The 17,105-nt window shown below is 40.9% G+C and overlaps 1 protein-coding gene across 1 annotated transcript in view; it reads left to right on the top strand.

The window, feature by feature from the left end:
- The first annotated feature begins 3,564 nt into the window (after nt 1-3,564).
- The window catches only part of GFRA1 (GDNF family receptor alpha 1), a 143,220-nt gene continuing 129,679 nt past the window's right edge, over nt 3,565-17,105 (top strand). Inside the window, exons 1-3 of the mRNA XM_059821344.1 lie at nt 3,565-3,619; nt 4,703-5,005; nt 6,311-6,394. Coding sequence (XP_059677327.1) covers nt 3,580-3,619; nt 4,703-5,005; nt 6,311-6,394 — 427 coding nt within the window. The 5' untranslated portion in view covers nt 3,565-3,579. The remainder of the gene's footprint in view (nt 3,620-4,702; nt 5,006-6,310; nt 6,395-17,105) is intronic.

Genomic DNA, 17,105 nt, shown 5'->3' with positions numbered 1-17,105 from the left:
GCTTGTCCCTACCAGCTGTACCTTATCTATGTTATAAAAAAGTTCCAGAACAATTAATATAATATAAAACTCAATCAACAGAATAGAAAACCAGCATAAGTATCTTTAAAATGATCACATTAAGGACTTATCTATTTTTTTTTATTATTATTCATTTGACTAAAGAGCCTTATGGTTTGAGCGATGGTCAGATACAAATTGTAAGGTGGACCTTGGTTTGACTGAAATCAACAGCAAAGCATCCATTGACTTAATTTTAACCCAGAAGAGGTAAAAGGCAATTGGAAAAGACTGCAAAGAGCAGAAGGATTACGACTCCAGCCAGAGAGTGGCTTATGGGTTTTTGTCTGGCATCTTCTTAAATTCTTAAGCAACCTGAAAATTATTTGTTGCTACAATTTGCAGCAGAGTATACATAAGCAATACCAATACAACATGGCACTTCAGGAAAGCTGCATACCTTGTGTGTCAAGGTGACACCAGTCCAACACAAGTAACACAAGTGCTACCCAAAACCACAGTGATCCTCTACGAAGAGAGTAAAGTACTTGTGTTGTCTCAGTGCTAGCAGGACATGGAAATTAGTTTAGTAATAAATGGAAAGGATAGCATCCAGAGATTAATTAAAAAATACTGGAAAGAAGTTGACAAAATTTATAAATAATCCCATCACTGAAAGAAAAAAAAGAATTGGTAATTTTTGCTGTGGAACAAATGTCCTTGTGATTTGCGAGAAGCTTTCTCACACCTACAGTCCTGTTAAAGAATGTGCAGTGGTTGGACATTCCGAGCAACTGTATGTAGCATGGACTTTCTCCTTGGATTTTTTTTTTCCGAACATGGTTGAATTTTAAAACTTTTTTGGATTAAGACATTTTAACCTTTTTTCACTTTGGGTGATAGTTTTCCAGAGATGAGTCAAGATACTGGCAAGAGGAGTGTTTAGTGACAGTATTCAGAATTTTGGGTGCATGCTCTCCAGCTGTCTTGTTCTTTCTGAACTGTCAGTAACATTTTATTCGATTTTTAACACTTAAAACCTGATTTCAGTTTCACTGTAATAGTAAACACCCCACAAAAGCTGTGTTTGATAATGGCGAAACTAGCTATTAATGCAGAGATTTGAAATGTGTTGCTTTTATATGCCAAATAATACTGTGTGTGAATATATGTATTCAGGACATTAATGCATGAATGGTTTTGTAAATAGTGGCCTGGATTTCAGTCTTATTTTCAGTTACCTTGTTCTGCTGTGAATGTTGTAGCTATTCCTGACTTAGACTTGTGAATAACAGGGGAATAATGCTACCTGCGTATTAGACATACAGATAACTTCTACACAAAGCTTATCATGTGCCATAATGGTGTCAAAATTACTGGTGAAGGAGTATATCTCTATATCACCCAGTTCAATTTGTATAGAAGTGTTTGGAAGGCCAACTTGTTTCAGTAAATACCAGCTGCTTCAAAAGCTGAACCTGACTTGTATCATCAATGCCATCACCAACTTAGCACCTTCTAATTATCTTGAAATACTCTAGAAATCTGGTCGTTGTCTTTGTTTCTCCAATTGTATCCTTGTACATGCAACAGATAATAGAATTTATGACGATATAATAGTATATGCCACTTCAAATTAAACGACCAAAACACAAATAGTTGTGACTTAATCAGTTGCAACTTGACATCACTATTGTGACTTCATGGAGAGAACCAGTACTCTGGACAGTTTTGCTTTTTTTTTTTTTTTATTTTTTGGTAGGAATACAAATCTCTCTGTTAAGGAAAAAGTGGCAGGAAAACAAAACAAAACAAAAAAAATAAAGCTTCCACTCTGGTTCTGTGAATGTTGTAATCTCTGTATATCCTGGCATATGCTAAGCTTTTAAATAAGTGTTTCTGAAGTACCTTACAACAGTTTAGCTCCATCTGCCATCCAGTTTTCGCTATAAAAGTGGCCAGCCTGATCATCTTCCATCTCATGAGGTGAGGCAAACTCCTTTAGGCAAAATTTATCGTGAGGAAAAGCAAATTCTTAAGTCAAATGGCCAAATAGCTTGTTGACAAAATTGCCAAGTATAGTATATACTGATTTGCCTTTTTTTTCTTAATTTGGTTGCAGCTAGAACATGAAAACACCTGAATCAAATTTTCCACGTATGAAAACAAGGAAATCTGGAAACTGATGCTATTTTAGGCTAATTGCATTTTGTTGGGTTTCGGGGGAGCGCTACATAGTAGCAACTGTGGGAAAACCACTAAATAGTTCTCTGTTTGAACCATCTGTCACGAAGATGGGACATATGTTCGCTTTGTTTATTCAGGAGCCAAGTGGAAGCCCATACACTCAGCTCGGCCGCGGCCGAGGGCCGAGCACCGCGCGGAGCACCCCACGGCGGGGATGCGCCCCCGCGGGTCCCGCCTCCCCCGGCCGGCGGAGCGCAGCCTGCGCCGAGCGGCGCTTCCTCCGCAGGCGCGGGGCCTGCCCCAAAGAGGGCTGCGGAGGAAGGAGGGGCGGTCCCCGCCGCCGCCCCTCGGGGTCGCAGCGGGACGCCCCGGGCTTCCCCCGCGGGCGGCGGCGGGGCCGGCAGGGGGAGGCCGTGGCCGCCGAGTCCCCGTGGAGGGCAGGCGGGAAGCGGGGTCGTCCCCACCGGGCGCGGGCAGCGGCACTCGCCCCGCCGCCTCTCCCGCAGCTCGGTTAGTTGGCGGCCGCTTCCCCTCGGAAACGCTCCCGCCGCGCCGAGCGCTCCTGGGGCGCCGTGCCCGGGGTGCTCCCGAGCCGCGGCCGCTCCGCTCTGCTCGGCGGAACCGGAGCAGCCGCCCCCGCCGGGGCTCCGCGCCTCCTGCCGAGCTTCCTACCTCCCCGCCCGTCCCAATTTCCCCTGCCAAACTTTCCCAGCCGCTGCCAGCAGCGCGGCACCTGCCCCCGCCGCGCCCCGACCCGGCGGCGGAGGCGAGCGGCCCCCCGCGCATCGGCCCGCCGCGCATCGCCTCCCCGCCCCGGCGCAAACGAATAAATAAAGTTGCGGCCCGGGGGGGTGGAAGAGGCGAACTGTCCCGGGGGGTTCGGGCAGCCCTGGGGAGCCGCAGCCAGGGGCTGCAAGTGGCTGCGGGGCTGTCAGCAGCTCGCCCCGGCTGGCGGGCCGGGGGCGGGGGCGGGCGGGCGCCGCGGATCTGGTCGTCCCCCCCCGCGCCTCGTATGTGCTCTCGGTCCCTCCCTGGGAACAGGCGCTGCCCACCCAAGGAGGCGACCGGCGCTCCTGCCCCGCTCCCGCTTGCTCACTCGCACACACATATACCCGTGCGTGCGCCTCCCTCGCTCCCTCACTGAAGTCAGTGCTTGTGCTTTCAGGTTGCTCAGACCTCAAATCTAAGGGAAAAAGCTCAGCGTCTGCATCGCTGCTCCTGCCGCCGGTGGTGGTAGCGGTGAAGAGGAGAGAGAGATTTTTTTTTTCCCCTTGAATTCAATGGATCTGAACTTGGAGTCTTTGGACCTCGGCGGTTTTGGAATATCTACATGCTGATCCTCTTTGTTGTGGCACGTCAGCTCGTTTGGGGAAACCACCCGAAGACAGCAAGATGTTTCTCGCTATCTTGTACTTCGCTTTGCCCTTAGTGGGTAAGTTGCTGGCGTCTGATTTCTGCCTGTACATCGCTTCGTAAAGCAAAGTATAGGGTTTATGAGATCGGATGCCTGACGGTTGTCAGTCTATTGTTTAGGCAGAACAGTGAAGTTTCCAGTAGTTTTTACGGCTCTGCCTCACATCAGTTAGCCCAGTCTACGTTTAAAGCTCTGGGAGATTACGGGCTTAGATACTTGCCTGTGTAGCCTCTTGTTAAATTAGGTTCTTGCAAGTTACAGGGAAACTTTTCATTTTAATAAAATAAGGCTGCTTGGGGAGGGTGGGGGGGGGGTGACAAGAGCCAGCTGAAGGATTACATCTTCACCTGAACCTGGCAGCCTGCCTGACTGCGAGTCGTTTGCAGCCCAAACTGGTTTCCTTTCCACAGGAGATGTTTGCGTTTCCATCTGCATGTGTCTGAGGGAGCGTGACAAGGGGCACGATGGAGAGGAGAGAGTTAATGTAATTTGCTTTGTTCTCCTGCAAAAACATCATACGTGGAGAGAAATGGAGGGGGGGAGTCATAAATTCTACCTTTATACATGCAGAATAAGCAAAAATGTGTACAGCCTTTAAAAAGTGACTGACGCAAAAAGAGGCTAATATCAATCAGTGAGGATACTTATCTCTCTGAGCGGGTTGTTCGTGGATGTAATTGAAATTACAGCAAACCTCTTGTGGAAAGTGAGGCCGAATATTTAACCCCTCAATTAAACACTTGAATGGAAAGGTTATTTGTTTCACCAAAGTGGATCTAAGGAATGCTTGTTTTGTCAGGCACGTCAACCCTTGTGGGTTTTCTTTCCTTTTTGTGTTTTCTCATAAATCAACCAGCAGTGTTAAAACATACTGTTTCCTTGGACTCCCACCAAAGTGGATCTAAGACCACGAAAACCCCATGTGCTTTTTCCTAAGGTATAGCGTAAAGCCCGGAGGCTTGCAAGGTGCTGCCCGCGGGGCTGGCTGCACGTGCTGCGTGAGGAGGTGCCTTGTGCTTCCCAGATGCCTGCTTTGGAGCCCTGGTTAAATCAGCCTCATCCCTCAATGAGAGTTTGTTGGTTTGTGTCTCCTCTCTCTAGATGTACTTTTGTCTGCAGAAGTGAGCGGGCTGCCTGGAGGGGACCGCCTCGACTGCGTGAAAGCCAGCGATCAGTGTCTCAAGGAGCAGAGCTGTAGTACTAAATACAGGACACTGAGGCAGTGTGTAGCCGGCAAAGAGAGCAACTTCAGCCGGGCGACAGGCCTGGAGGCAAAGGATGAATGCAAAAGCGCCATGGAAGCTCTCAAGCAGAAATCTCTATACAACTGCCGCTGTAAGAGGGGTATGAAGAAGGAGAAAAACTGCCTGCGCATTTACTGGAGCATGTACCAGAGCTTACAGGGTATGTTGCAAAACACAGGAACGTTGCGCACCCCTAACGCAGTGTGTGATTTTGCAGCCCCTCACATCAGCAGCTAGCTACCACCACTGAGGCTAAGCCAAGGGTCTGACCCCATAATTCACATTGTGCTCTTCAGCTGCAAACTGAGGACCTTTCATCTAACTGAAGAACAGCTGCTGCTCCGTCTCCTGTTGTTGGGAAATCCACAATGAGGGTTTCCTCCAGGGGTCCCAGCTGACCTTTCTAAACCAGAGTCAAAAGATAAGGGCACTAGCAAGTGCAAGAGCTACAAAAACAACCATTTGGAGACATTTTCCTAATAATATTTAAACTCCTTAATTAGGACTCACCTAACAAGATCACAGGACACTGGAACTAGTTTCTTAGCTCTTTGCTGAAAGTTAAATGTAATATGAAGAGGAGCATTGTTTTAAGGAAATGTTTATTCTTTCCTTTCCTGTAATTACTAGCAATATTCCCTGGGCATGCTGAGGCAGAAAAAAAGAAGTTTGTGCTTCCTAGAGAGTGTAGAAGTGCCAGTTAGACAGGGATATGACAGTGATTGACTCAGGACTTCTGTTCTTGATGTCACTGGCAAATTTCCCATAGTCTACTGAGAACAGTCAGGTCCTTATATGAGAAATATCATTTTTAGCCCTGTTTTGCTCTGGCCTTGGAGTTGAAGATGCAATCTTTCACTTCAGTGTGGTGCCCCATTAACTCTTTTCTGTACCTGCTTCTGCAAAAAGGGAAGTCATCCCTTTCTGGTCATTTATCCAGGCACCCACTGGAATGTTTTAGTGAGTCAATATATATTTTTATTCTAACTTTCATAATAAATTATACTACTCTGGGACATTTTCTGTATCATGAAAAGTTTCCCTTCCAACAGTATCTTGTTAGGAGTGTTTTATTCCAAAGATGCTAGTTTTCAGCTGTTACCTGGGCTGCTCCTCTAAAAAAGAGCGCTGCTGTTAGGGTAAATGAAGAGGAACATCCTTGCTACAGCTTCTCTCCTGCTGGCATGAGATGGGACAGTCCCTGTGATGTCACAGGCTATCTCTGCAAATTATGACCTTATCCATGGAGGAAGGAGAGAAAAGAACTAATGACAGGGATAAACAACTAGCTTCTTTCAGGTGTTTTTATAGATGATGCTTTGAGGAGAAATAGCCACGTAAAGAGATTAAAGGGGAGTACCTTTTGCTGTTACAGAGTAATTTCATTTCAGAGTAAAAGTAAACAACAAAATTTTATCCTGTCTTCTCGTGTAAGAAAAAAATCCAAATATATTTTTGTCTTTAGGAAATGACTTACTTGAAGATTCCCCTTATGAGCCAGTTAACAGCAGACTGTCAGACATATTCAGGCTAGCACCAATTGTATCAGGTAAGCAGACTTAAAATTCTTTAATTGAAACATGATTCCAATCTGCTGCTTTGTAGTTGAATACACAATACTCCCTTCAATAAAAAGAAATGTTAATGGCTGGCTTTCTGGATTCAGGGAGTTCATGATATAGTTGCACAAGAAAAAATACTGATCGGTTTTGAAATAATAACTAAAACTGAAAGAGTGCTTGGCAGGATGGTAATTTGTGTTCTTTTTGAGTCATTCTTGACAATAAATGCTAAATTTTCCTGTAGGTGGCAATCTGATTCCCTGCGTTCCTAATTTACAAATCAGTTCCTTTTTGGGAATGTGGTCAATGCCAGTTACCTCCCATTGACATTAAGGAAGATCAGAAGATAAATCTTTCAAATGTTTGCATAAGGGAACGCTTTATAGTTTCATAGAGTTTTGTTCAAAAAAGAAATTTCAGAATTAAAGCTTGTCTTCTTTTCTGGAACTGCTGCCTGTTTAGAGAGCATATTCACAACTTCCTTCTTGTTCTAGTTTTTCTCTGAACATCTTTTGTTGCTGCGTAGCTGTCTTTCAGAACTTGTTTGTAGTAATTTGAATATGTTGCTCGGTAATTAAACTATGCTGTTTGTTTTTCATCAGCCTAAATTATACTAATTTTGGATCATATTTATTAGAACAATGATTTCTGGGCATTCACAGGGGTTACAGGTTGGAATTAATTTTCTTTTTCAGAGTTTCAGAAAGTCTTAAGAGGACGCAGTCTGTACTCAGGACCTTTTATTTGTTTAGTTACATAAAAAAAAAAAGAATGCGTACAGTAGAATGTGTAAGGCTGACAGTGTTGAAGCCGTATTTAACTGACATGCTATGGATAAGCATTAGTAGATGGCTCTTTAAAAGAAAGAAGAAAAGACCAGAGAGAGTGGTTTGACCAATTTTCAGAAGTACTTACACTTTTTAGGACCCTAAGACTCATTAAAAGGCAGGGGGACTTAGGTTGTTAAGTATTTAATGGTACAGATTTTCAAAGGCGTATAGACACATAAAATGTAGATAACTGCCCATTGGGATTTTCAGAAAGGACTAAGTGATTTAAATAGGTGTTAGATGCCCAGGCAGTTTTAAAAATTCTAAGTGCTTAATGCATCTTTTGGTATCTTAATGCCTTTGAAAATCAGCCATTTAGTCACTTTTCAAAATGTGACTTCAGCTCCAAATCACATACATCTTTTGAAAGCATTATCCTAGTTTGGTGAGCATGTCTTTTGGAGAAATAGTAGAGAACAAAGAGTAATTTCTGAAGAATCTTTTTTTTTTTTTTTTTTTTAATTTCTTAAAACCCCCAACTTAAAAAAAAACCAAGACAAAATCAATGCAGAGGAGTTCCAGGCTGTTTTATTGAAGTTTATGGTCAGCCTGCTGAGGGCCAAATTCTAACCTGCCTCAGCAGTTTTACGATCACCATAGAAACACCCTATGTATACTCTGCCTTTCTGTTATTTTTTTAGATTCCCCATTTACTTGCAAAGTAATTATCTTAAAAATGTAGTAATTTTTTCTTCTACCTATTCTGTGCAACAGCGAAATATGACATAGTTGCCAACAAGTGACATTCATCCTACCCACAGTCACTTGAGATGCTGGTGGATTGGTTAGTACTCATTCTGTGTTACCAGTGCACCCCAAATTGCTGTTGACTTTGTCAGAAGTTTCAGGTTTACAAGGATTGGAGGCCTAGATTCACAGGGAGAAACAAACAAAAGTTGTAATACAGTGGAAAAACACCAGTATTTGGAAGTATTGTAATCTGAAAGAAAAAGATTAGTGAAAGCATTTTTCTTATTGTCATGGTTACTACTGCATGTTACAGTCTTTAAAGCTGCTTAGTCTTACAGATTTTTTGCAGGGGTCTGCAAATACCCCAAACAGCAGAACTTGGTAAGATTTTTATATCTTGATCAAAATAAAACAAAACTGTACAAGCAGTGTTGGCAGGGGTTTAATAACTGGTGTTCTGCTAATGTGGTCATTGCGTTTATAGACGTTGCTGCAGTATTCACTCTCATTAAAGTTACTTGGGTGTAATTAAGAGCAGCAATTAACCCTTTAATCTCACAAAGGCCATTCTGTGGTACTGTATGACTTGGTATATATCAAGTGTAATGCTTTTGCCATCTTTTTTTATTTATTTTTGAGACAGTATAGAAAATCACAACAGTTGTCTTTCATGGTACGTAAAAGGAGAAAAACTTTGGTTAAGATGACTGTTTTGTGTGTTACAGACGACTTTTGTTGCGTACACGAGTCTGAGAAATGGAGGACAGTTTTTAAAAGCAGTTAAAATTGATCTAATTCTGTACTGAAGGATGTTCAAAATTGCATCCTCTATGGAAACAAGATGCCACTTTCTCATTAATTGTTCAAGCATCAATACGTTGATTTAAAACAAAAATCAGGAATATATCACTAAACCTATCGCTAAGTTTGTAGTTCCCATTATATTAATGGAACAAGTGATGCAGTTGTGTTACTAAAGTGAAGCTTTGCTTGTATTTTTAAGCAGTCTGTGTTATACTGGGACTAGTGGTGTAGTTAGTCTAGAACTAGAAGGACAAGCTGAGTGTGCTGTATAAAATTTAAAACAATGTCCAACAACACAGAAAAGAATAATCTAAACCCACAAAATTATTTATTGTAGTACTAGCTGTTAAGCCCAGGGTATCATGTATTTGCATACTAACAAGCATGAATTTTGCATTGGAATCACTACTAAATTTGCAAGGAAAGTGTAATTTTTATATATATATATATATATAAAATGGCTAAAATAGTACTGAGTGTTCAGTGTTTGATTTACTTGTGATGACATATCCTGACTATTCCAGGGTCTGATCTTCCTTCCTTCCTTCCCATCTACACTTTAAGTTCGTAATTCAGCTCCTTCTATAAAGTTAGTCCTCTGACACCTCACATGGCCAAATCCAGGACTGTGAGTCTTCCCTCTTCCCAGTTGAAGGACAGGGCTGTCTTGTTTTTTGGTTTGGGCATGTCTAGGTCTGAACTTTCTTTAAAAGTACTATGTCTGATGTGGTGCTTTTGCCTCAAGGGTGTGAATTTCTTGCTGGTAGGCAGCTCTTCAAATTACTGAAGACTTGTGTGTGTGTTTTAGACGGTAACAGATTTGGGGTAGTTGTTAGGATGTAAAGATTTTGCTTAAACAGACATTTTTGCTTAATCCTTAACAACTTCTGAGAGGTGAAAACAATTTAAGGCCATTGACTTCTGTCACAACTACAGTAAATACAAAATCTGTTGATTGGATTTCAGAGGTGAGTTTCACACCAAATTAAGGATAGATGCCTGAATTAGTCACTTGTTAAAGCTATCTACAGCTTTTTACTACCTGGGGAACAGTTTGCCTCTTGAATTTGTTATATATTTGACATTGAGCCTCGCAACTGAAAGATATCTTATTATTTCTGTATCAACTGTTACAGTATAGTGGTCATCTCTGTGGCATGTTGTAAGAAAATATCCTGCGTAAAAACTGTATCTTCATGTACCTGTAGAAATACTTAAACGTTTCTGAAATGTCTCATTCATTTCACCACAAAATGGAGAGCCACTAAAGCTGACTAAAATGACTTAAGCCATATCGGTGAAGTGGTGTAAATAGAATGCTTAATATTAAAAAGAATTGACTAATTAGATCAGCCTATTTAGGACGGCATAATGCTCTCCTCCCATGGATTCACTTTTAAGTTGCCTAGATAATCACAGGCTCATTATCCTATTGTTCAGCTTTGTGTATCTTTTCTTCTTTCTTTTACATTTATTATGTTCAGAAATAATTTTAAAGAACAAGCTACATAAATCAGAGCATTTCTTAAAAGGTAGGTTTTGCTGGTAATCTGTGGAGGATTGGTCAGTCACATGCTGCTAGTTACGTCTTGTTTCTGGTTGCTAAAATGCAAGACAAGTAGAAATTACTTATTTTGCCAATACTTCTTTTTAGTGTAGTAAGCTGTTTTTGTAAAGTGCCTTTTGTATCATTAACAAATGAGAGAAAGAAACCGGTTTGTATAATTATATGTCAAAAGGAGGGTTTCCTGATTCTGCTGTTCTCACGAGAGGATGTTTACCCTTTAAAAACTCTGGGAATCTTCTGTTGCAGAAGGTATCTGGAAGCTTATATTTAGAAAAGGGTATATTTTGTATTTATTATGGCAAATTTGTTAATTAAAACCAAGAGTTCAGTAGACAGTACAGCACATAGAGCTTCTCACTGGAGTGTGTCATTCTACATTATTACATGGGTAGCACAGCACATGAAGTTAGCATGTTTGATTTGCATACTGAATAAGCTGTAAGTACAAATACAAACAATTATGGTCAGTAAGATGGCCTTTTATTGTATTTAACAAGTTGAGACTATAAAAAGTTAGCAGTGCTGGAATTCTCAGAAGGGTGGGTGTGCTGGTGGCATTTAAATTAGGCAGTCTCATATACACTCTTTCTGTACGATTTCATGAAGATGGGCCTGTGTCTCCCTCTAGGATCTTTACGTTGTTCAGAAGGAGAGTGGGTTAGTTAGTAGTTTTCCCTTCTTCCTCTGAGTTTTTCAAAGTCTTTTAGGCATCCTGTATCATTGGTGTTCACAGATCAGAAAGTTGATGCTGGGCAAGAATGAAGTCCAGTACGCAAAACACTTCCTTCAAGATTTGACAGACTTCTACAAGGGGGGACATCCCTCTTGCCAGCATAAAACCTGCTCTGAGTATTGATGACAGCTATCTGGCCCCTCCTCATTATTTTATCCTTCCCAGGGATGGGGTAGAGACATCACAGAGAATGGACTGCAAGTGTTTCCTTTGGAAAAGTTGCTATCAGCAAAGGTGGGTGAGGAAAGTTGGGGTTTTTCAATACGAATTATCAGGACCCAGAGAAACAGAGCTTCCTTCTCTGCGTGCTTAAGGTCCTTTAGGATTCTTCATATCTTCTCTTTCTGCTGCTTCTGTGAAGAGGGGCTATAGCACTAGAAGACACCTTGTCATAGTGAATTTTGTCCAAACTTTCATAACCCCAAAATTCTTTTAATCAAGAATTGAATGTTTCCCCATTCATTTTTGCAATTCCTGAACTAACGTAAGAGCTGTGTTCTGGGTAGCAGGTCCCTGACACTTTAATTATCATTTACTTTTTTTTTTCCCCCCTACCTGGTAAATTACTTTTCTATATATAGCATTTTTTAAATTGTTTATCAAAAAGATAAGTTAGAGTCTCTGTCCTAGCCAACAGATTCACTGTTTTTTCCTTTTGGGGTTTGTGGCATGTGGATTAGTGGCTTCTCCCATGAATTGGTACTGTATGACATCCCCAATTCCTACTGCCTGAGGTCTCTAATTGCGGTTCTATTCCTAAATCTGTGCATATTTCAAATGCTACATATTTTTCTAATTTAACACTCTGTCTTTTTCTGACATTTCTTTAAGAATATTTGAGATGCCACATTTCTACAAAGGCAATTTAATTTACAAAACATTAAAAATGTTGATTATTCCTGACTATTTACAGTGCTCTTACCTCCCGTATCATTGCAGTTTATTTTAAAAAAATGAGATCCTTCATGTTAGTTACCTTGCCCATTCACCCAATTTCCTAAACAGTAAACCAGCTCTTATTAAGTTAATAGGAGTCTTGCAATCTGATTCTGTTCCCACTGAAGTAATCATAACACATCAAAATATTTTTATTTTTTTATGACGTATCCTATTTCCTGCTGTAATTTTTTTGGCTTAGTTCTGGTTTTCTGATGTGAGGTTGAGCCTTTTGATAACAGAAAAGTAAAAACATATTGTTAATTTAGCCTACACTAGATTGTCACATGCAGAACTATGTTTTCCTTTGTAGGGTAATACGTTAAAGTAATAGTCCTTGGACCAATATATAATATTGTTTTTACAGTTATAAATCAAGACTAATTCTTCTTTCCCCAGTGAGAATTTGTGGCCCTTTGCCTGTTGCGAGAAAAAACCCGAACAACACAGGCATCTATTTTAGCTGCATCTAACAAAATGAAAATAGTTTGACAAAAATAGATCTAATAGGAGCATGTACAGTGTTTGTGTTCTTTGACGTTTCTGTCTGCAGATTTTCTTTGCAGAGACAACTAGGCTGGCTTCCAGTCAGATAACAAGTTATCAAGAGTGCATAGATACTAGTTGCTGATTTCCACTTCTGCATTTTCATAATCAGATTGGACCTCACACAAAAGAAAATCACTTTAGTGACTGTTGGCTTGCAGTAACTCTTTGAATTTCCTGTTTTCTACATTTCTTGGAGTTCTGATGATGAGAGGGGAATGAAGTACCTTGCTGAAGTAACTGATTGACTAGCTTACAAAGGCAGTGCTTACGCACTTTAATTTCAGCAGGAACATGAAACCCCTTGAAACCCCAAATAGGAATATGTAAATATTCTCAGCTTAGTCTGTATTTCTTTCCTTGGTGAGATTATTGGAACTTTTTTGCTAATTTCTCTGAAGATCTGTGAGACAGAAGAAAAGGTCTTTGTTCCTTAAGTATTTAAAATGCACAGCTTTGAGCAAATGTAGTTTCTGCTTGTCCTAGTAGTCTAGGCAGGCTTTGTCAATCTGTTTCAACATGAGAAACAAGATGAAATCCATTCCATGGAAGGAGGAAGCATCTGGTGATACAACACAGAGTATTTATGCACGAATATTCGGTGTATCCTTGAATGCTGGGAGTAGGAAGAGAGAGTATTTAGGAATCTTGAGGGAAACTCAAAGGAGAGCAGTATTCTCCTGAAACCTCAAATGAAAGTGTTGGGAGAAGGCTAGTTGAATAAGCATGGCCAGGCATTTTGCTTCAATGTATATTATATACAGTGAACCACGTATTTTCTTTGTCTAGAGTAGCATCTTTGGAGAGTGGAATTGCCATCCCTTTAATCTGTATCTTCGCAGGAAAATCTCAATTATAGTGTGGCGGGTCAGATATCAAATGAGCAAATGCGTATGTGCTTTTGAGCAGCAAATTGTATATTCTTCTGTTTCCCATTACAGGCTAGCTTTATGGTTTGTGTAAATGCCACACTAGTTCCTATGAAGTAGGAGCAAAAACACACGGGTGCTGCTAGCGGCATCGGTGGGATTACACGGAAAGATTGGGTACTTACTAGTCACTGAGGAGGGAAGCAGAATCTGGTTACCTATGGGGAGAGGTACCACCATTTCAAGGATGTGGTGAGCAGGAACTGGCATGGGCTGCCAGGGGACCTTAGAAACACAGAACTTGCCAGGAAGTTTCCAGTTTTGTCAGGTATCTACAGACTCCGCTGTGTTGCAGCGCTAAGCAGTTGGACACAACCAGCCTGCTAACGGTGCTGCTGAAGGCATGAAATGGTGAGAGTGAGAAAAAGCCCCTGGTCCATGTGGCATAGCTTTGGCACAGTGCTGAGCGTACTGTTGGGAATACTGCGGTGATAAAGGTGGTGTAAGGACTGGTGCGGAAGAGAAGCCTGCACTGAGTGGCCATATTTCTATGGCAGTCTTCCTCGGAGGGCTCCTGAAGTGCCTTGTCTGTAAGCTGTGTCCCCTGGTGAAATGCAGAGAACAGTGCCCAAATGAGTAGCATCCTGCAGCTTTCTGTCTCTTGATGGCACAGCAAGGTGCAGTTTATGGCAGGCAATTTGCACTCCATCTCTTTACATTTTAAAATATTTTAAAACTTTATTTTTATAACCTTATTTGTATTTGACTCTCAGGGATAACTTTGACAGTCTTGGAAGAGCCAGTGGTATCTGTCAGGAGCTCACAGTATGTTAAAAACGCTGAGAAGAAAAAAGGGTTTCTGGATTGTAAGGCAGAACTTATTTGTGATAAGTATCCAACATTTCTTATTTTAAGCTGTACATTATATTATTTTAACCTGAGAAAGGAACGTGTTTACAGCTTTGATTTTTAGAAATGTGACCATTTTTGTTTATGAAAACTACTTTTGTAATTATTTTATATTAACTTTTTGGTATTATTTTTATATTCTTGCATTTTCTCTAGATGCAACTAATGCAGCAACAGTGCTGTCAGTATAGTTAGGGCATTAACACAATTAAGTTATTTTTGGAATAGTTCTTTAGTTACTATAATGCTTTGACAATTTTTATAAATGTCAGGCTATTGTCCTGTACAATCTGCACTCAGTCTGAAATTTAACATGAGAGATGCATGACACAAAGTGTAATGGCATAGAGAGAGCTCTTCCTGCATAGAAATTTGCAGAAATGATGGGTTGTAAAGAGAGTTGAAGATATCAAACAATTTGAGTAGGAACCTATAAATAAAGATGAATTTCTGCATTCACTGGTTATATGATTTTATCACTGTCTGGTGTCCATAAAATGCATCTTCCCATTAAAATTTTGTCATGCAGCTGGTGAGGTTCAGAGTGTTAAAAGCTTCCACTCTCTTCCTTTTAAATTCTGCACCCTAAATTCAGTACTACAGCTCAGTTCAGCAAAACCAGAAATCAGCTTCTCCCTGTTCCTCCTCCACAGAAGACAGTATCTGATTCTCACTGCTCCCCAGTCTCGCAGCCTCCAGCCCACTGCTGACGTTTCTTACATTTAACCCTGACAGTCAAGCTAGTGCTAACTGCTGTCCCTTCCTTGAGCTAATAACTACAACTCATTTGTGCCTTGGCATACCTTTTCCATATACTGCTGTGCTGCCTTTGATTGTTGACTTTGCTCTCTCTGAACTGTAACTCCGCCAATAAATTCCCTCCGGCTGTAGAACTTTGGTGGTTTCTTTTTCTGTCGCTGCAGCATGGAGTGGCTCAGCTTTCCACCTCAGCTACTCGTTTTTCAGAAGTCCCACTACAGTTCTTCCCTTTCCTTTTTATGACAGGCTTGTCTTTTCTTTCCCGTCTGATGTTTTTGCTTTGTGGTCTGCCTCTGCCTTCCACCGTGCTCTTTCTTTCACCGTTTCCCCAACGCTTCCCTGCCCTCCCTTGTCCAGTATCTCTGGTGAGGCAACACCTTCTCTGTTCTTTGAAAGCTTCCCTTAAACTCTGCTTTTTCCAGGATTCTCCAAATTGTTCTCTCACTCTCCCTGTAAAGAGTTTGAGATGTGGTCTAATAAAAGGAATTGTTCCTAAGTAATGGAACTAATAAAGCCTGGTTTCCTACCAGAGTCCTCCATCTCCTGGATGTCCCCGCTCTGCACAGACGGAGCTCCTGTCTTCTCCCCCCATGCTGTGCCCTCTCCACGTGTACTCCCTTGTCTCTTCACTAGTCCTTAATTCTGTCCCATGTCTCTTATCTCTGTGGGGCAGCATGTGCTGCAGCTGGCTTGGTGTTACGTGCTGAAGGACTGTATGGGTGAGCAGGCACCGGCTCCCTCTTGGAATGGCTCAGAGCCAGAGACATGCCTGCCTGGTCCTTGGCAGGCAGGTCTACATGGGTCTAAAAACTGCAGTTTTTCATAAAATTTGTAAGAACTTCATATTCATTCCTCTGTCAAATTTGTTCGAGTATGTCCTATGGGTTGAAAATTGCTGGGACCTGCAAGGGTGTGGAGAAGATAAGAGGAGACTAACATTCAATTTACCTACATTTCCTTGAAAAATTAGGATTAAAAAAAGCAAATATGGTTCCTGTCATATTGCTAAGCATTAGACTGTGACATATCTCATCTTATTCTAGTCTCATAAAACATCTTGTGTGTTGTGCAAGTGATAAACATGCAGTGGACTTGAAACATACAGACAATTAAGTACAGTTGATGGCTGACAGTTGTATTAGATAATTGAGCATCTCAGGATTCTCAAAATGGGAAATAATTCATGCATTTAGGTTAGTTGGCGTGAAGATTATTTATTCAGATTTAGAAATGAAAAAAGAAAGGGCCCATCCAAAAGCTGTTGTACATGAACACAGATATTGCATTTGACTATTTGGATAATGCCACATTGTATTTATGAATGACACTGCACTTTTTAGGGTCATCTTTTTCATGTGGAATATTTTTAGGATTAAGGATTAAGTTTTGCTGATGTTTGTTGTGGTGAGGTCATAAACAAAATTAAGAAAGGTGGTACTAGCATTTGCTAGTAGTTTCAAAGAATTCATGTCCAAATACCCAGACTTCCCCAGGCTTGCTGCTTGCAAATAGAGTGGAATGTATTCTGCACAGCAGTGGCTTTGCATTAATGAACGCTTAAGCAGCAGATTAAAACGTCCATTTAAAAAATAGGTTAGGATTATATAATAACAAGTCTGGGATGCTAATAACAGCGAAGATAATTTTATTGAGCAGATTAAATGCAATTAGATCTCAACTACAGAATATTTAAATACAATACCAGATCAAAACCCAGTCCCTGCAGCTTTACTTGCTTTCCTTCACACCTACAGGATCAGTACCTGACAGCAAAGTAAATTATCATTTTTATTGTTGTTCATTTTATATTGCCATGGGAATATACATTATGTTATCCATTAGGACCCAAACAAACAAGTATTTTCTCCACACACAGTCATAAAACAAGATGTGATTGAAGACAGCGAGGTGTCTGCACTATTTGAAATTCCATTAGAAATTGATAAATTTGCTTGTCAGATTTCTTTAAAGGATTGCATAGATAAGAACTGCCTATAGTATTCTCATATGAAAAGTCATGAAAATTATAGCTTTATAATAAACGCATGTAGACTG

The sequence above is a fragment of the Gavia stellata genome, chromosome 9 (genome assembly GCF_030936135.1).
Source record: "Gavia stellata isolate bGavSte3 chromosome 9, bGavSte3.hap2, whole genome shotgun sequence".
In the NCBI taxonomy this organism is placed as follows: domain Eukaryota; kingdom Metazoa; phylum Chordata; class Aves; order Gaviiformes; family Gaviidae; genus Gavia; species Gavia stellata.
This window is presented reverse-complemented; position numbering and strand designations above follow the sequence as displayed.